Source organism: Tachypleus tridentatus, chromosome 9 (genome assembly GCF_004210375.1).
Source record: "Tachypleus tridentatus isolate NWPU-2018 chromosome 9, ASM421037v1, whole genome shotgun sequence".
NCBI lineage: Eukaryota > Metazoa > Arthropoda > Merostomata > Xiphosura > Limulidae > Tachypleus > Tachypleus tridentatus.
Window position 1 is genome coordinate 100,335,096 of NC_134833.1, and position 21,047 is coordinate 100,356,142.

General features: G+C 32.1%; 1 protein-coding gene and 1 long non-coding RNA gene across 2 annotated transcripts; one reads left to right on the forward strand and one right to left on the reverse strand.

Annotated features, from left to right (window-relative positions):
• The first annotated feature begins 3,043 nt into the window (after window positions 1–3,043).
• On the forward strand, window positions 3,044–13,033 carry glob1 (globin 1). Its single transcript, XM_076456035.1, has 3 exons — window positions 3,044–3,814; window positions 8,145–8,370; window positions 10,021–13,033. Exons 1-3 carry the CDS (start codon window positions 3,654–3,656, stop codon window positions 10,165–10,167), a joined length of 534 nt encoding a protein of 177 aa, XP_076312150.1. The 5' UTR covers window positions 3,044–3,653; the 3' UTR covers window positions 10,168–13,033.
• Window positions 11,312–14,764, reverse strand: LOC143225880 (uncharacterized). The gene is made up of 2 exons (XR_013014162.1): window positions 14,138–14,764; window positions 11,312–13,480 (listed from the first exon to the last, which is right to left on the reverse strand). It is a non-coding gene; the product is annotated as an uncharacterized LOC143225880 (long non-coding RNA).
• Window positions 14,765–21,047: the final 6,283 nt, after the last annotated feature.

Consider the following 21,047-nt stretch of genomic DNA (forward strand, 5'->3'; position numbering starts at 1 on the left):
TTTTTCTTTTCTGATATAATGAGCCCTAAAGTGAAGAATGTTAATAAGTAACCTGCTAAAAGTGCTCATGGTATTTGCTTAACGATGCAAAATAAAATATTAAATAATACATATCAGATGATTTAAAATTAACAGATTGAAAATTTAGGCATTATCGTGGTCATCCTCTATGAATTGATGTTTTAAAGTCTGCCTACAACTTTTCCTGATTAAAGAACACAATGACATCCTCCACATATATACATCCTGATGAAGTAGAAGAGTATTTTATTTCAGCAAACTAAAATCTGGGATGAAAGAATTGCTTTCTTAGTCTAATTATTTTTTTATTAAGAATATGTTTTCTATATGGTACTTATGGAAAATATTGTTGAAGGTATGCAACAAGAAACCAATACAGAGACTGAGCTTGAACTTGAAGGTTTACATTTTGTCGCTGGATACTTTGACTTTAATAGCATCAAAGACACTCTGGAACTGAGAGATCTGTTAGCTGATCAGTGTAGTTAGAATGCTACATTCTTGAAAGTTGAGCTTTCTCACCTGACTCCTGAATGTGTAGAAATTGTGCATTTAATAGAAAATGATTTTCTTAAATTAAACTCTGTTTTACACAATAAATCCCTGCTTGTGATCAAAATGATAGAGATATTAAAAGGAAAGCATCTAGCATATCCATCAAGGATAGTTTGACTTAGTTGTTGTTAAACACAAAGCTACATTAAGGGCTATCTGTGTTCTCTCAACCACGGGTATTGAAACCCGATTTTTAACTTTGTAAGACTGCAGACATACCCTTAAATTACTAAAGGCCTATCAAAAGTAATAAGAGATTTTTTTCCACGTTTCTTGCTTTATTCATATTAGATATGTAAACAAAAGGCTTAAATGAATTAAGTTCTATGTTTTCTGTGTATGGGTATTAACATTTTTATTTATAAAGAGAGAACAACGTTTCGACCTCCCTGGGTCATTTATTTCAAGTGGGTTTCTTGCCATCAAGAATACTAAAACCTTTAATTTAATTACTGTATCTTTATTTTTATATACTGCTTACAGCAGTTAAAACTCTAGGAAATGTGTAATTACTTCATACTAGTTTCATTAATTTATCTAATTTTAATTTCATTTTCTCCCTACACACATTAGTTTGTCCAGGTCAATATTTACACGTCCATATGACTTAATATCTGGAATTAGTAACGTCTCGTACATGATAGGGCTTTAAACTAGTTCCCTCTTTTGCCTTTATCCTAGGAATTTAATTTACCCTTGGCAATGATTTAGGTTCTAGGAAACAGGGGCGCCAGAAAAAGATTCTTCTTCGTCTGATATGTGACGTCTTATTAGAGTGGCTGACCTTATACAGCGTTGTACCTATCTCTACCTGAATTGAGTCAACAGTGAGGGAATCGAAAACTAAATTTTAGTATTGTAAGTTCGGAAACCTGTTGGTTTACAAATTAACAACCTACTAGGTGACAGGACAGGAAGCTGGTTCATGGTGTTCCTCTCTTATTCCTTGTAAAACAAACAAGAGAGGTAACATGAAAATTCAAAACCAGATTTCTAAACAGACTTTCCGCTATATCATTACTAACTTATAACTAGCTTATTGTAGCAAGTATGTCGTTAAATAAATTAAGGAAAGAATCTGTCGTTCTAGCTAAATAGACACATAATGTCAACAATGAAAAAATTGCTCAAAATCAGTAAACACAAGTTCATTATTTTTCCACGTCTTGCAGTCTTCTCTACTGTGTGTGACCCCCCGCTAGTACAGCGGTATATCTACGGATTTACAACGCTAAAATCAGGGGTTAGATTCCCCTCGTTGGGCTCTGCAGATAGCCCGATGTGGCTTTGCTATAAGAAAAAACACAATTCATTACATTGATTCGGTGGATTCCTGCTTGCGACTGGAAACTTATTTGTACGTTAATTGCGTTGTTTTTTAACATAGCTTGTCTGCACTGTCAATAAGAACAACTGTTGTAAAAACATTGGGCTATGGATGCGTTATAGAAGCTACAATCAAGTCTTTGATAAGCCTAATGAGTACTATTCATTAGCTACTGTATTCTCTTTATCCTGTAGTTGGAATAGGCATAAATAGTCTTTATGTGGATTTAGAATTGTAAAATTTATAACATTTATTTTAATCTTGCATGCTCTAGTTGAATTTTTTATTCCGGTTATTATTGTAAAATCATCCTAAAATTGTTTGAAAATGTATTATTTTGAAAAGAAGCTGGGCAGTCAGTGACAGCTCTGTCGGTTTATAAAATATTATTTATATGATACGCACCGCGAATGTGAAAAAAACGTATATAGAATTCGACATTATGTTTTTAGGGTGCTAATCTTGAAGAAATTATTTCAAGAAAAGTAACACTATAAAATATATATAAATATATTTTTTCACCTCACAGTCTTAACTCAAGTCTCTGTGCTGATCAGTTTTAGTCGTCACCAGCTACCTAACCACTTCTATTGTTTTATTGGATTGTGATTGGTCAAGTTTTGCTAATATTTGTATTGTAAGATTTGTTTATTTATTAGTTTGTATTGCTAAGCGCTTTTTTCACACTACTTGTTTCTTTGGTCCGGTGTGACGAGGATTCGAACCCGCGACCCTCAGATTACGAGTTAAAATCTCTGTCACACCAAACATGCTTGCCCCTTCAGCCGTGGGGGTGCCATAATGTGACGGTCAGTCCCACTATTCGTTGGTAAAAGAGTATCCCAAGAGTTGGCGGTAGGTATTTATGACTATCTGCCTTTCCTCTAGATTTTAATGCTAAATTAGGTACGACTAGCGCAGATAGCCCTTGTGAAGCTTTGCACGAAATTCAAACTTGTTTCTTTTCTGTTTAAAATGTTATATTTTGTATTTGTACTCAGTATTAGTAGATCAGTTTTCCGCTTGCATACTTTACACTAAAATGTAGTGTTCGATCCCTGTGTTTGGGCGGCACAGATAACCATTTTCCCTGCTTTGTGTTTCAAAAGTACTTTGTTGATCAACAAGTGCTTTCACACAGTTCACAAGATGTATTGTCACTACATTTGTTGATCAAGTATTGTCACACAGTTTACATGACGTATTGTCACTAGTTATATTGATCAACAAAGACTTTCACACGATTAACTCATATTGTTGTGGCTAGCTCTGGTGATCATTTTGTTACCTGCGATATGTAACTGTGAACCAGTTATCCACATTTTTCTTGGCTGCAGAAGTTTTCACTCACATACTTCTGAATCAGTCCCATTACGGATTTCACATAATTATATCTATGTCACAACGCAATCAAAAACATTTCATTAGTTGTTTCAAAGAGAATGAAATAACAGAACTGTTACGTGACGTCAAGAGTTTGGAGACCAATCCTTACATAGCACAGGTTATACGCTTATAAAACTTTGGGTGCGCACTTCTTCAGCTGTTTATTGAGTTTATGCGTCAACGCTAGAGTATCCAGATAACGTCACAGACTCGTTGCTGATAACGTAGAAAGCACGTCCTGGAAACCACCTGCAATCAAGAAACTTTGTATATTGTACAGATACAATTACATCTGTAAAGGTAAATAGTTTGAAGGAACTCACATCCTAAAATTTTCAGCTATACGTTTTTAAATATCCAAAAAATGGGAGGCCTCGTAAGCTATTTTTGGCAAGGAGAAAGTCCAGATATTGACATACCAGATGAAGGAACGGGTCTAACTCTTAGAGACAAACAACATATTCGAAAGACGTGGTCCATCATTCAGAAAGATTTGAAAGGAAATGGCATCGAATTATTTATAAGGTCAGTGAAACGTTGTTTATATAATAACATTTGCGGGATTTGCGTTTTTAAAGTTTATTTATAGAAATTAAATTATCAATTATGTAATACTAAAACAGCAGTTTTTTGCGTTAGTTATCAGAACGAGATTTGTTTATGCTGAAAATAAATTTATGACAGTTTCAATCATTTTATGCAACATGATTATACACACACATGTGTTCATAGTGTTCTGGCTGATCCCATTAGTTGTAACATAGTGTCATTTGCAGTGAGTACGTGTATACTTTTCCACAGGTATGGATATTTTCGCGAGGATCACCTTAACGATGCTAGCATATATATATTCCTATGCGTTATGGAAACATTTGCAGAGAGTCCAGTAATGTATGATACATCGACAAAGTAAACTTTTATTATTTAATGTTTTTAATGCTTTACAACTTAGAATCTTCTATTTATTGTTTCGAGATTTACGCCATCAAAAGCCACTCGAGTTCCATAGATACCCACTCTCCTGTATAGTATCCTTAAACAATGTTCCTTCTCAGTCAAATTCTGTATGTAAATGATCTACCAAGTTTAATCAAATAATAGTGTTTAAAAGATAAAATATTTCATTATTCATATACATAATTTATCAAGTTTTGTAGGTCATTATGTGGTGTCTCTCGCCTTGCTTTTAATTCAAATAAAACAGTAGTTTTTTATTTAAAATACATGAGGAAAAGAAGAAACAGAAGTGTCCTTGTCTTTTATTTTTACACAGTTTTATCGTTACGTATAAAACATTCATTTCTGTTCTTCTTCTCCAAGCCTTAAAATGGTAAACGGTTTGCTTTATCGTGAACATTATGTATTTATAGAACAGGTCTGCAATATTGCATTATCAAGCTTTACCTATTTTTGTTTCTAGATATATTGGATTATTTCCAGAAAATTTGAAAATCTTCTCTACTACTACTCTTAGTTCAAAAATAAAAGGAATTGGTACAAGTTTGTTTTCTTAATGGAAAGTTCAGTGTGCACATTTTTGCAAAGTTCGATTCTCAGACAAGTAAAATTTGCTTCCAAATAACTTTCAAAATAACCTGTGTTCCGATATTATTCGCTGCAAGAGGAAGCAGTTTCACAAAGTAATAATCACGCCAAGTGCAGTAGGAAACACTGGATTGAGCGCTTACAACATGAGAGCCTGGAGACCACAGCCAGCAGATTGATACCTTGTGTTTCGCAGCTTTTACAATACATGTTAATCTTAGCATTAGAGAAACAAAAAAAAAAAAAATGAATAAAGTCGACTTCTAGTTAGCTGAAGGAGTTAGCTACTTGTCTGTAGCTGTAAATAAATATTTATTTTTGAAACTATGCCACACCAGGATGAGAGAAATATCAGTTAATTAATATAAATAATCCTCTTCCCCTTCATCCCGTCATTCTAATTCCCAAACTTCATTTCGCATAGCTCAGGTCAGAACGATTGTCCTTCAGTACCACTTACTCTTCCGTCTCTTTTTCACACATTGTTATCATTAAAGTTAACACACCTCCCAATTCCACATAATATGTTTTTTAATTAACATACGTGTGTCACTACCAATATCCTGATCTGTACGTTTCTTTGCTACATGAATTTTTTCCCTTTAAATGTATAGTTAAACAGTAAGTGTGTGTGTGTGCTATCTGCTGAGTCCACCGAGGGGAATCGAACCCCTGATTTTAGCCTTGTAAATCCGTTAACTTACTGCTATACTAACGGGTAGCTAATCGTTAAGTATCGTGACATTACTCAAGTTGCATTTTTATTGATGTGCTGTAAAATCTAACTCCTAATTCACCTAAAAATCATCATTGAGTTGCACCGAACAAAATGTGACATGGCAAAGCTGAATCTGAACTCCTTTTACAGTACATGAATCAAATGATGCAGTATGAGTAATATCATGAGATATCTTCTACTGTTTCAGCTAAAGAATAATTGCTTTTTTTTTTCCACAAGCGTTTTTGGTTGGCTTTGTCTTTCTAATAACAGGCGGCTTTATTTTGTTTATATACAAGATTGGTTTCTTGAAGAATCACGATTATAACAACACGCCCTAAAGGGCACAGTAATCTTCAGTTGCATCATACTGCTCCAATGTGGCTATTAGGAAACAATCGGGTTAGGCATTCGTGTTGTACATGTCTCGTCTTGTCACTTCCTGCTCAAGACACGTAAAGAAAAGAAGGAAAAGACACTTTACCAGCATGCACAGATTACAATATATATGCAATATGCAGCAATTATATATGTGTGTATATACAATTTGCATTAATGTTTGTAATTATGTTTTTTACTCTGTACATTAATGAAAGTTAAAAAGTGTGTAGTTTTCGTGACTTATAATCTTTAGATTTAATCCACATTACATTTAAATACCCTCGGTGGAGTAAGTTTGGGTTAATGATCAACACAGTTGTTAATGGGAGTAATTAATGGAGTAAAACGATTGCTTGAGTCGGACTAACATAAGTAATATACTTCAACTAATTAAATGTTTCAATATATAGAGAGAATATGAATGCATTGGCTTAAAGGCAAACATTATAAAAAGGTGTATATTATTAAAATATGAGAAGTTTGGGGAAGTCAAATATCTTTTGCAGCTATTTAGATATAAACTGAACGTCACCAGAGGGTGCCAGAGAAATGTGTGTGTGTTTTTTTTTTACAGAAAGCCATACTGGGCTATCTGCTGAATCCACCGAGGGGAATCGAACCCCTGATTTCAGCGTTGTAAATCCATAGACTTACCGCTCTACCAGCGGGGAACGATGCTTAAGGAAAGTTGTTCCTTAAAAATATATGTTGGTATTTTTCTTCTTTTTTCAAGAATCTCGACACATACATATATATATGTATTTGCATGATCTTATAAATCTAGATGTATTCTTGTTTAATGAAGTCTTATTATCTTGAAGCCCCCGCTAGTACAGCGGTATGTCTACGGATTTACAACGCTAAAATCAAGGGTTTGATTCCCCTCGGTGGGCTCAGGAAGTAGCCCGATGTGGCCTTACTATAAAAAAACACACGCACTTATTATCTTGCTGCTAAACAGAGGAGAAAAGGTCAAAAGTTTTAAAGAGTGCCGTAACTTATTATTTAGAGATTCAAAGCAATCAAATGGGTTAAATTAATATATAATAAATTCAAAGAAATACTTTATGTGATATCAAGGCGGTATATAATACAAGGAAAGAAACCTTTAAACGGATAAAATTTATATGTGATACAATCAATGAATGTTTAAAAATAATAACATTTGGAGATATTTCGGTAAATTTCTTCATATCAATGTAACTGTTTTCAGTATATTATCTATCTTGTACTTTTAAGTGATCCGGAGATATGGGCTCAATCCAACAATTTTAGAAAATTTCGTGATAAATGAAGTTCAGAAGTAGGCACTGAAAGGAGTACCAGAGGGGAAATTTCAAATGTCTAACTCCTTTGAGCATGTGTAAGAAGCCCTGAATGTTTAATGTTCATCAGAAATTAGAAAGTTGGAAAATGTTCGACAGGGGTAGACAAACATATAGACACGATCTACATTATAACAAATGTTTCTTTTTCTGTAGTGATACAATGAACTCTGTAGTTTGACGTGCTTGAACTTATTGGTAATAAATACGTGTCAGATGATCATTATATCAGGCTGTGTTGGGAATGGAACTCAAAATCAAAAGTAACTTCTTATAAAGATTATAACGCATTATTTTACTAATATCAGCAGCATTAGCCACAGGTAAATATTTTTGTGGAAACTTACTCTCTCTAACACCACATGCTCGTTTACAAAGAAACTGAGTACAATAACTCTCCATATAAATAATGTTTTATGTCATATGTTTTAATTTATAATGTTACACCACGACACAAATAAAAAACGAATGTCTATGAAGATACGAAACAATAAATGAAGATAATATAATACATGATTTGACCGTTATAATATAACAATGTTATTATATATAATAAAAAAGTAAACAACAGGCCAAATTTAAAAAGCAGTTTGTCTAGACACTTTTATCACAAATCTTTACATATTATCCCTTATCTCCGCTCGCGGATTCTTTGAATTAATTAGCTGTATTTTGTACTAAACACTTACAGGCGGAGAAAGAAGTCATAAATAATATTATTTTTTTTTTTTTTTTTTATAAATCTAAAAAGAAACGCGACAATCCTTTATAATAATGTGTACAAATAAACGATGCGCGATATGACAATGAAAGTACGTAAAAAAATAAACCAAACTAGTCTTAATAAATTAATGATGCATCTCTCTTTTTTACTTATTGTTTTTAGGCTTTTCACAGAATATCCGGACTATAAACAATTGTTTAAATCTGTAGCTAACGTTCCCTGGGAGCAATTACGCGACTCTAAAAAACTAGAAGCACATGCGTTGTCTGTAATGTACACTATTAACTCATGGGTGGATAACTTGGATGATGTGGGTTGCATACTTGAACTTCTTACGAAAACTGCTGAAAATCACAGACGTCGTCAAATAACAGCGGAACAATTTGAGGTAGGTCACCCAACTCTTATTAACTGAAAAGTATAAACTTTAAAATGAAATTGAATCTATTAAGTACCTGACATACATAGAGTAGGAGATTTTATAGCATACATTTCCCAATTTCATCGAATCAAGTTTTTTTATCTCAACACATTAAAAACATAATAGAAAAAATGAAGTTTCCAGTGTTAAGAACCATTATAAAAGACGTCGGTATGTAAATCTCCAAGCTAGAAACCTAATTATATCAAAAACAATTTGAACTTGTAAACAAATCAACTTCTGAGGATTAGAATAAATGTTAACTTCACCATCTGGTGAGTGACCAACTACAACAAAAAAGTTGAAAGAAGAGATGAGCAATTTCCAATCTGTAACTTTATATGTCTTAAATCTTTCGACTGAGCCATGAAATGATGATTAGCTATCTATTTTAAACCAAAGTTTAAATTTTGCTGTGAAATCTAGTTTTGTACCAATATAATTTTGCTGTGAAACCTAAAAAAATAGAACAAATAATTGCTACTTTTGAATTTTACCTCAACGAAATAAATTTGAACCCCAGTGAAGATAAAAAAGTCAAAATCGACATATATATACCATTGACTTTTAACTTAATAGGCTAAAAGTGATAAAATCTAACTTGAAAAACGAGCAACTTTATATAAGATACGACAGAGATTATCCATTATGTGTGTGCATGTGTTAGCATTCTTCACACAGAGTTGGTTGGCTCGATTATCGTAGTTCTTTGTATCGGAACTGGAAACTATCTGACGGTGTACAATGGTTATTTGCTTCAAGACTTTGCCCAGAAAAGAAACATTTCTATTTCTCCATAAGCTTTTGGCTTGCATCACCAAGAATTTGTTGGCTCGATTACCATATATGTTTGTAATTGTAACTAAAATTATCCAGCGGTGTACATTAGATGTTTTGTTTTAAGATTTTTGCTCGAAAAGGAGGATAAAAAAAAACATGATGTATGGTACACCTTTATTTCTTCATAGACTTTCAACTTTGAACTTAAAAACACAAGTACTAAATCAGTTAAACAGTTACTTATTACCTTTCACAAAACAGGATACACAATTAGCATCTAATGAGACAATTAGGGATTTGATAATAAAAGAAAGAAGATATATTATCTTATTTGGTAATTATACAATTTTTGCTTCCTAAATTTACCGTAGCATTTCATTAGTTCGAATCTGCTCATAAAATATTTTGGGATGAAATTTCTCACGTAAGTCAAACTAAAAAAGAAAAGCTTGTTCACAAACTAATGAAACTAAGAAGATAGGCGATTTATCCCTAAATTATGAGTGATCCTTAAAATATTAATAAGTTTTAGCTGGTATCCTTAACCACACTTGGCCAGTCTTTACAATTTCTTTAACTTATAAACCTTACCAGTAAAATTTGCACGCTTTCATGTAATAACTGAAACAATATTTGCATGCCTTGTAATATTTTTAATTCTTAAGAGGATTAAAGAAACAATTAATTATTTATTGTTATTTTCGACAGTATAAAGCAAGAACATTTAAACAAAAGCTTTCATTATTGTTCCCTAAACATAAAAAGGAACTAAGAAATATTTAAAACGTAGCTAATTAATTACACATATCCAGATTAACAAATTACTCTTGTTTTCAGAATCTTGCTTTGGTGATGGTGAATTTACTACAGGATGTCTTAGGAAGCCACATTACGCCCTCTGCAGTCGAGTCCTGGAAGAAAGCTCTTAATGTCATAAATAATATTATAAACAAAGGCTTACAGAATCCCGAAAATGATAATTAGCAAAGCGTCTTTGTGCCTTGTAGCAAATTTTGGTTGTTCATTATAAGTAACACTTCAACGAGTATTCCTCTAGTGACAAGAGTTAAGTTCAGTGATCCAATCATCGCAGAACTTGGGGCGTTTTCGAAGGTGAAACGATCGCATTTCAAAACATATTTCTATTATACGCTGGGATTACTTTTCCACATTATTTTTTGTTGAAAAATTTAGCATTTCACACGAAAAGAGCAACCGAAACGCTTTCAGTAAACAAGAGTAATTCATGAACACAAGTTATGATGTGCCGATAGTGCTTTACGATGGCAAACCTTGGTTGGTTTAAATAAATAGAAAAAGTTTTAAAAATAAGATGTTATTACTGCTTGCTGGTGTTCATCCTAGTTGATATTTGAGAAATGGAAAACAGACCCGAGTAATGTTTTATTGTATTTATTAGATAGTTGCTTTTTTTTCTAAAATAATATTTACATCGCCAATAGATTATGGTGATTTCTGTGCGAGGCTGGTTAAATGGCGTGTTGTCAATACATTTGCAACCTACCAGTTGTAGCTAAAGTCTAAAAACGTAAATTCATAAACAATTGTATTCTATGTATTAGGCCCTCCAATGGCTCAGCGGTATGTCTGCAGACTTACAACGCTAAAAACCGGGTTTCGATACCCGTGGTGGGCAGAGCACAAATAGCCCATTGTGTAGCTTTGTGCTTAATTCAAAACAACAACCTATGTATTAGAACAAATGAGATCAAGAAAACTGCTACTGCCTCTAGGGTGATGTTAGAATGCATACATAATTTGTATGTATATATACATGTGTGTGTATATATATATATAATGTTGTTTTTAAAATGTCTATATAATAATGGTCAATTGTATTGAATATTTCTCCTTCTGAAATTTTTGAAGAATAATGGATTGAGATGTTGCAATTAAGCTGTTAACCTCTTCCCCATTGAATAGATATGAAAACGTTTCGCCAGAACCAAGATGAAACCCTAACTGTGAGGGAATCATGAGGTTTGAAGATTCTCCGGTTTTACTTACTTGATTTACTTGAAAATCAATATTAATGGGTAATGGGAGCTTTTAGGACTGGGCCTATGGATTTATATGAAAATTGTGATGAATATGTATGAACCTAATATGGGAATAAGGATTTTTTTTGCGATGGGGAGGTGTCTCAGGATTGGCTAGACAGATTTAAAATGACCGAATCACATAAATTTAAATTATTTAAAAGAAGACGAGAAGAATGTATTTGTAATATTTGTGTTAATACTGAAATCTGATACGCGAGAGAAATTTTTAGGCTTGGGAATAGGATTTTTTATAGTCATATAAAATTCAATATAATGGCATGTGATTCAGTTATAGTGTATACATAGTTTAAATCTGAATCAGTACTTTAAAACATTATTTTTCTCTTTGAATTCAGTTTAATTCATCGTACGTATCCAAACGAATAGCAGCATTTGTATATATGTATGTTTGCAAACAATTTAAGTTTTTGACACAGTTCGAACAAACGCACCACAGAACGTTTGGTACAAACTTATGTTTAACTGAAACGTAATAATATTGCAGAACAATTTAAATCAACATTTTGAGATGACCTACACAAACTTCGTTCTCCTACTTTAATTGTACCGCTCACAGTTTTACTTGTTTGAACATGCTCAACACGTGTTTCACCCGTTAACGCCAAACCTGAATTCTGCTCAACTCATCAAACACCCATTTACACTAGTTTTTCTTTGTTTTTGTTTAACTATGTAGCATATATTTTTCTGCTTGTTACATCACACTTAGTTTCTTCTTAACAAAATAAGCAACGCATATTTTGCAGAAGTCCACAATAGACACTTCTTTCCAACACAATGCAATACATATTTTCTACTTGTTTTTAGTATATAACACACGAACACCACTCTTTATTATTTTCAAAATACTACAACCCTTGCTACACAAACGCACTATCTTTTAAAGTTTCGTGTTCTTATATACCTAAAGACATCTAGTCGTTATCATGCCGGACGGTGGATGTAACGGTCCCTGATTCGTGACCCGTTGCCGCACATACATATACGTAAGAACAACTGCTGCTTTATAAAAGTGACAGTCAAATATCCCTATTTGATTACGGTATTCTGGGGGTTGACTTGCATGATGTTTAGTATTTGCTTTCCCTCTCATAACTTACAAGTTCGAAATTGGGCGTAATTAATGCAAATAATGCTTGCGAAGCTTTGAGCTAAGTATCCTAAAATAAACAAACACACTGTAATATACATATATCTCTGTATATCTGCGTATAACACACTTTCTTTCTTTTTAATCACGTCGAAAACGCACAGTTAAACGCTTCTTTAAAATATGTCATACACATTTATTTTGCGGGGTCGGCATGGCCAAGTGGTTAGGGCGTTTGACTCGCAATCTGGAGAGTCGTGGAATCGAATCCCTGTCACACCAAAAATACTCGCCCTTTCAGCCATGGGGGCGTTATAATCTAATGTGACGATCAATTCAACTATTTGTTAGTAAAAGAGTAACTGAAGAGTTGTCGGTGGGTAGTGATGAAAATAAAATTGTTTTGCTTTAAAATCCTTAAATTCCATTAGTTTTCTTTACTTAGCTTAAATTGAGTAAATTGTTTAATAAATATGTAACAAACGTAGAGCATATACATTCATATATATACGAAACGTCACCTATCAGTTTATTTATTTACTTTTTAAACTTACCTTACATACCTACTTAGTTTTAATCATAAAATGCCCTGATACTTTATATAAACTGTATATAAAAATATTCTGTGGATCATTATTGTATTTTTATATAATTTATATAAAATGTGAATTGTGATGTATGTTTATTCAGAAGTTTAATGATGAAACCATTACATAAAATATAATTTTGTCATTAAATATATATAAAACTAATAACAATAAATTTACATGCATAGTTACTCAATGATGCTGGCCCTTAAGTAACTAACAGAACAAAGACGCAGGATAATTGCATAAACACTGAATATGAAATAATATTTCTAAGCCTATCAGTACAAAAAAGGTGGCATAGTTATATAAGCACTTAATATCAAATAACATTGCCACGACTACCAATTAAAAAAAAGAAGAAAAAGTAGAATAAATATGTAAACATTCAGCATGAACTAATATTTCCAAGGTAAGCAGAACAAATATAAAAAAGGGTCCCCGCTGGTACAACGGTATGTCTACGAATTCACAACGCTAAAATTAGCCGTTCGATTTCCATCGGGAGGCTCACCATATAGCCCGATGTTGCTTTCCTGTAAGAAAATAGGAAGGGTAATTATATAAACATTTATTATGAAATAACATTTTCACGTCTGGCCTTCTGAAAGATGACATGTTAATTATACAAACAATAAATATAAAACGAAATTTCCAAATTTGGCTTTACAAAAATAAAACAATATGAACATACAATATGTAATAACATTTACATGTTTCTTTCAAAAGTTTAAATCCACTATACTCTTATAAAATTTGTATATAAAAGAATTAGTGTTTTATTGGATATTTTATTCAGCTTTATAATTTTTAATGATGTTTTAAGTTATCTCAGAAATTTTCCCCAATGAATCAATAGGAAAGAAAAATCAGAATTTATTCAAACGAATTACAATATCTTTCATAAATCAAATTAAAAATACATTTTAATAAAATGTGATTAACACCCCAGCTCATAAAACCTAGCGGTATAAAATAACCATTTATATGAAGGCTCCTTCCTAATACCATCAATACGAAGACGTCGTTTTGTCAAAAGCAAGAACAAAACGTTTTTAAGAATAAAGTTCAGTATAATGTTGTTAAAATTCCTTGAAAAGCAACTAGTCTGGCAAACGCAGATATCTTAAAGAACAAATAATCGTAAGCAAATTAACCTTCACTAAACTGTCAAATATAAAACAAAGCATTACATGTATCTTCTGTTTTGTTTTCAAGATATTAGGTAGAGACGTGATATGTTGATGTGGTGGTTAGCATCTCATACGATCATCTAATTCTCATTAAAATTAATTTATAACTTTAGTATTATTAAATATAAGTTATCAGTTAGTTTCTATCTTACTTCGACTGCTTATTTTCTTCAATTTGCAAGAAAGTATTGAAGAAGACCCAATGTGGCGGAAGCAGCCAAAGCAGAAGGATCAGGAACTGCATTCAGCTTACTGGGAATTCAAACCATTAGCATTGTGGATCTTCCGGTTGGTATATCCAAGTGACTCACAAGAGGAAGTGCCACCTCTTTCAACATCCCAATCTAATTACTGATAAGGCCAGTATTCTATTCTGGGCTTTCTTTTTAGAATGGCAAGTGTGCACTCATTCATACTCTCACCACTTATTTCATTATCATATTCGTCTTTCTTACGACAACTGATCTTCAAAACGAGCCTCAGAAGCTAAATGTCGTTAGACTGTATTTAAATAAGAAAGTATAACAATTATATTCTAGACACTTTAGCACATATACATAAAAACTTAGCCAAACCAAAACGAATGAAGTTCGAACATGTTCTTCATGGTTTCGTTTTTAAATAAATTGTTTCCATTGAATTCAGAAACAAATCGCTTCTTAATTTCAATATATGTTTAAGAACAAAATCAAATAGTTCTCTGTGCTGGAAGAGTGTTGGCAGTCTGAAATTTAGCGAATAGTATCTTCGTGAATACAGAACCGTCTTGCAAAACGAAAGGAAAAAAAAACTTGTACATATTTTCTTCTATTAGAAACCTTGAACTTTCAGGGTTTACTGTTTCATGTGCTTAAAAAGTTAAAAATCCACCATTCAAAAATTACGAAATTGAACGGACTCAATCACTATAGTGGATTTATTGTAGAGAAGTGACATTAATCTAATTTAAAGATACAGTGTCTGTTTGTTGTTTAGCGCAAAGCAACACAATTGGCCCTCTGTGCTCTAGGCGTCATAAGCATTCAGGCTTACCGCTGAGCCACCAAAGGTTTGGGCAAAGTGATAGATTTACATTGATATATTCATATTCTGGAGTAGACACAAATTAAATTAGAAAATGAAACACTTTCGTATTTGCTCGTTGTGAGGTTTCATTTCTTACCAATATCTGTGCAATCGATTCGAACAAGAAGTAGAACGCAAAATATGACTGTTTATTAAGTTAAAAAGTTGTAACATGTGATACAAAAAGAATCATATTTTATTATTTAAAATAATTAAAATTTTCTTAAATAATGCTGTTAATTTTTTTATACACTAAAACTATCAAAAATCTGATATAATAGTCATTGATGGAGTACGTTGTCTTAACTTCCAAAAACAGAATAAGGTAACGCCATCTGTTAACTTTGTATGACATATTTAAACATTTCTAATAAAAAAAGATGTTTGGGTTTGTGTAATAGGTTGTATACGTGTAATATTATCTCCCATTCCAACTGTGTTGCCAGGATACTTTAAAACAATTGGAATCATTATAATGAGATACTTTCTGATTCCCTTGCGTCCACAGTTACTCATCCGGTCGTCTTCGTGGGTTAACTTGGACGATTGCTAGAAGGAACGTAGCTAGTCAATACCACCCACTGCCAACATTTGAGCTCCTTTTATTGCCAACGAATAGTGAGACTGAACGAGATATTATAACACTTTCACAGCTGAAAGGACAAGCAAGTTCATTAATGGGACTTTGAATTACTCTCAGATTACGAGTATAGCGCCCTAACCACCTGCCATGCCGGGCCAAGGCAGGAGTTAAAACTTTAGTATTTTAACAACTTATGTAAAATGTTACCACACGATTCATGATAATAACTCAAAAATATTTGTAATCTTTTTAACGGCTAATATAAAATGTTACCACACGATCCACAATAAGAACTCAAAAATATTTATAGAATTTTGAACGGCTACAGTGGCCCGAAGACTTTACTGAAATTCCCATGAAAAAGCAAGGAAGGTAAGCTTTTACGAATAACACCAAAAATATTTACATGTCGAAATAAAAATATAATATTTAAAAACAACAACAACTAGTACTGCACTTTAGATAAATGTCTAATAAACAATTTCAAAGTTGTTTATAAATATGCCAATTTCAATATTTCTTTCTCTTGAACGAGTGTGGTTCTCACGAAAAATAGCCTCTTGTCAATTATGTGAAATTGTTGATGGTGCTTTAAAGAGAAGAAATTTTAATATAAGGCTAGCAGCCCATAAAAAGGATGTTAAAATGGTCAAACAACAAATGCTATTAATATTTTACCCATGAGGAATCTTGACTATCAAATCAACTGGATATCAGTCAAACTAATACATAAAACTAGACATTGTGTAGAAGAATTATGGGGACATCACTAATAAAATAACTACCAAAATTTTAAAATCATGTAAGCTGAAATGCTTTTCGATGTCTTACCTTCTGAAGCAATCTGGAGCTTCTAATATAAAATAAGCTGTATATATGTTTCGTTCACACATTAATATTGGACAGAAGAAGACGTGTGAAGGTAATCAACATGTTGATTATTAATAGTGCATCTTAACTTTATTTTAAAGTACACGTTATTATGTATTTGCTCACTAATGTAAGACTATTGTTCTAGTTTTTCGGCATAGCGCTTTATCGAACAGGAAAAGTCAACTATAATATTGCCTAAAAGCCCCCTATACGAATATGAATGTTATACGCTTTTGCTCTAAAATATTAAAGTATTTGTACGAAGGTAAGAGTTTTGTTTTTCTTTGAAGTATTTAAATGAAATTTAAGTATTTTCACATGTTCAAATATGTTCAAGGCTTTATATTTCAGAAAAAACAACGTATTATTCCGCAAAATTTTCGTTATGCAATTGACTGCAGTCTCTGTAGTGCTGATTTATAAGCATGAAAAATCCTAAAAACGTTTAATTTATTTTTCGTAATGTAAAATACAGGAAGAACACTTACTGAAACCAAACATTTTCTAAAGCTAGTTGACATGTCATGTTAAATCTATTAATAACAACAAAGTGTTATGGAATCAGTTTATTTGTTATTAAAAACAAAGGTACACAATAATTTGTCTGTGCTCTTCCCACCGTAGGTATCAAAACTTAAATTTTTAACTTTGTAAGCTGTGAGACTTACCGTTTAGCCATCAGATGGCGCGTCATAAAAATAGCTAATGTTTTGTATTTTATTACCTCTTCTCTGGTCAGAGCGATGTTAATCTCGATAATAATTAATTAATTTTTGAGGTAATACTTCCGTCATTAAACACATGAAACACTTAACAAGACTAATTATATATTTCATCGCCAGACATCAACAGGGAACACGACGAAAACAATATGTAAATTACTGGTGTCAGCATTTAACAATAGCAATAACTCCAAACACTATTCCTCCCCCTACTAAAGATCTGGTTTCAATATCCCTGATAGAGGTTTACTCTTATCAACAATACAGTAAGTTTTGTATTTATTTAAACACATTATTAATATGTAGAAAATTAACATTAAACATTTAAGCTTTTTTTCACAATTCATATGATAAATTCTTTAACAATATTTAACATTCTATAGTTTATAGAATAATAGACCAGATCTCAAAACGATTAGATTACTTACACCATTGTATATTCCTAACACTGCTAGGCACACAGTTTTTAGTTATACGATTTGCTTTTAAATATTTGTTACTGTTTATTATATCAGGTTTCTGTGCTCATATAACAATAGATTTTAGCTTGGAAAAAATTAAAGCACCTAGTTTATTTTGTTCTACTGATTTCATGTAGTGTATTTTAACATTTAATGCTACATATTATTGAAAACAAAATGTTATACCCAGAGTATGTTGTTGTTCTTCGGAATATTCTGTCTATAAACTTTTATTTTATTTTTGCAGAGTAACAGTAAAATGTATTTAGTAAACGCTCCAAATGCAAGGCTGAGTTTAGTTTAATTACACAGTTAATGTTTTTATCTGAATACATTGGCAAGTGTAATAGGTGTATGCTTGTAATATCATCTTCCATTACAACAGTGTTTTAGGATACTCTCAAAGGATTGGAAGTATTTTAAGGAAGATATAGTTCCTTGTGCTTTTGTCTCTCTAATTGCTCTTTCTTTCTTACAACAGTGTTGTTAGGATACTATCAAAGGATTAAAAGTATTTTAAGGAAGATATAGTTCCTTGTGACTTTGTCTCTCTAATTGCTCTTTCTTTCTTCTTTGTGGGTTACTTGGGGAGCTTGTTAGGAAACTTTTTTTGCTGTTTTTTTCTTTCAGTTTAATCTACATTGTATTACTCTCATAAAACCTTAAGAAGTGCTATTTAGCCCGAAAAGAGTCTACGAAAAATGTCTGTTTTTGTTTAAGAGGTACGAAACAATCTTGACACATTCTAATCTTAATTGGACTTCTGCCAAATGGTCCACAAAGCTGATTTTATGTCTTTCTAGCAACAGTTCACAACACGATGCTCCTGTCTTTGGATGTGTAAAGTACAGAAACTGTGGTTATTACCAGAACTATAAATGAGATAGAAAAAAACAACAGCAAAGTGAGACGTAGGCACGTCTTTCTTTTTGTGTATATGTTTGCAAACTTAGCGAGTTGCGAGTAAAGGATATCCTAGTTTTTCCTGGAATAATATCAGTGACAGAGAACGTTTGTATCATAAGATGTTGGATTGTAGATATAAATATTTGAATTAATAACTTCAGGTAAAAACGTATATTCGAAGAAGTTATTATTTAGAAAATAATTTCTTATGTTATCTTTCAAGATTCAAAGAACCTTGAGGAAAATATTCGAACAGGCAAATTCACGTAAGTAATTACATTACAAGAGCAACACTAGCCACCAATGAAAAACAGTAATATAAGTGAATAAATTACAGGAGGAACACCAGTAAGATAAGTGATTGAATTACAGGAATATCATTGGCCTCCAATGTAAAAATTAAGATAAGTTATTAAATTGCAGGAAGGACACTATCTATCAGTGTGAAAATAGCAAGATATGTGATCAGAGAAAAATATTATCCATTATTGTTAAGGCCTTCGATGGGACAACAATAAGTCTATGGACTTACAAAGCCAAAATCTGGTGTTCGATTTCTCGTGATGGCCACAGCAAATAACCCAAGATGTCTTTGTTCTAGGAAAAATAAGCAAAATTATTGTAGAAATTAAGACAACCATGTCTTAGTTTTAAATAATACATGATAACAAGTGTTGACACTTGTAAAAAATAAAATAAGAATTGCTTAGTTGTTGAAAATATCTTTAAAATACAAAAAAACAACAAAAATCATAATATAGAAACACCAGAATTTCATTAAGAAATTATTGTTGAAAAGGTCAAAAAGTTCCAAAATCGAAAGGTCAAAGTTGATTCCCGAGACTATGGATGGTTTATTTTTACACTCTTCTCCCCTCCAGACAAATTAGATGAATAAAAGGTTGAACAATAAATCTAGATCTCACAAATTCAGAAAAAAAAGAGAAACAGTTGATTAATTCTAACTAATTGCCGTTCATTAAAATTTTCTATCTACATAAGTATTCAAAATAAAGGTTTCTTATAATCTTCTGGAGAAATGTAAAACTAATATCCAAAGTTTTGGTGCGAAAGCTTGATAATAAAATGATTAAAAAACAAATATTTACACTACAGATAATTATAAGATAACTTTTAATTCTACTGACTTTTTCTTACGCTTTACTGCTTCTTTAGAGCTAATAGAGAAATAAAAATGCAACTGTGTCAATGGAAATATTCTTATAACTCCTCCTGCCTATCCTCATATACGTACATAAAGGATAATCTTGTATTATTCGTTTATAGATGTATATGTCTATCAAAAAATAAACAATCCATACCAACAAAGTAACCCATTTTTGTTTACGTTGTTAAGCGCAAAGTTACACAATGGGTTTTCTGTGTTGTGCTTATTGCAGGGATCGAATCCAAATGTTTAGCGTTATAAGTCTTTAACATTTACCACTCAGTGAATTTTATACACATTTTCTAACTATTTACACAGATTTATATACGTGAATTAAACAACTAGTGTACTACTCTGTGGATCTAGAAACAGCTGTAAGGAGGTAAAACGCCTTTACAAATCTCAGAATTATACTTCAAATCCTCCACAAGTCCACTCTATCATCTTAACAGAGGGTTAATCCCTAGCTACTGTTAGTAAAACACTTTTTAAAATTCTGCTCAAAGTACTTTTGTTTACTATCATATAAAATTGTTAGTGCTTCAAAACACTGTAACGATCAATGAAAATAATAAATATGTTGACCAAAACACTTTCTTTATTTTAATTAAAAATTTATCATGCTAAAGTTTGTAAACATATTATTCTATTTCTATGCTATTAGCATTTTTGAAATTGTTTACTTTTAAAAACCTACAAGTTTAATAATAATTAAAGATCTACTGTATTAGATTTATAGAAAAGCAAGAAGTTATTAGAAATATATGAAATTTTGAACCTTGACAAAAGGTTAAAAATACAAAGGGTTATGCAAGCTACATCACTGTCATGTGAACACATATCAATTTCACAGTGTATCCGTGCAACCATCCCATACTTCAAGAAGGTGTAGAACAAAACAGATATTAATGATATTTTGTACCAAAACAAATCAACCAATTTGCAGCGCAGATGCAGAGCCTATGAGTTTCATTGTAATAAGACTGTTCAAAATGACGCTGGAAATCATCATCATCCTAAATTAGAAGGATTATGGACAGCAAAAACAGGTTGAGTGGCGTGTTTTAACATGCCAGCTTTGCAACGGGTCACTATCAAAATATGCGGTCTTTAGACAGAGCATAACCAAACA

Excerpts from the sequence above, each read along its gene's own strand:
- glob1 (XM_076456035.1), top strand. The coding sequence starts at position 3,654 with ATGGGAGGCCTCGTAAGCTATTTTTGGCAAGGAGAAAGTCCAGATATT. Across the intron at positions 3,815-8,144 it reads GGCATCGAATTATTTATAAG|GCTTTTCACAGAATATCCGG; the intron begins GTCAGTGAAACG and ends TATTGTTTTTAG. Across the intron at positions 8,371-10,020 it reads TAACAGCGGAACAATTTGAG|AATCTTGCTTTGGTGATGGT; the intron begins GTAGGTCACCCA and ends TCTTGTTTTCAG.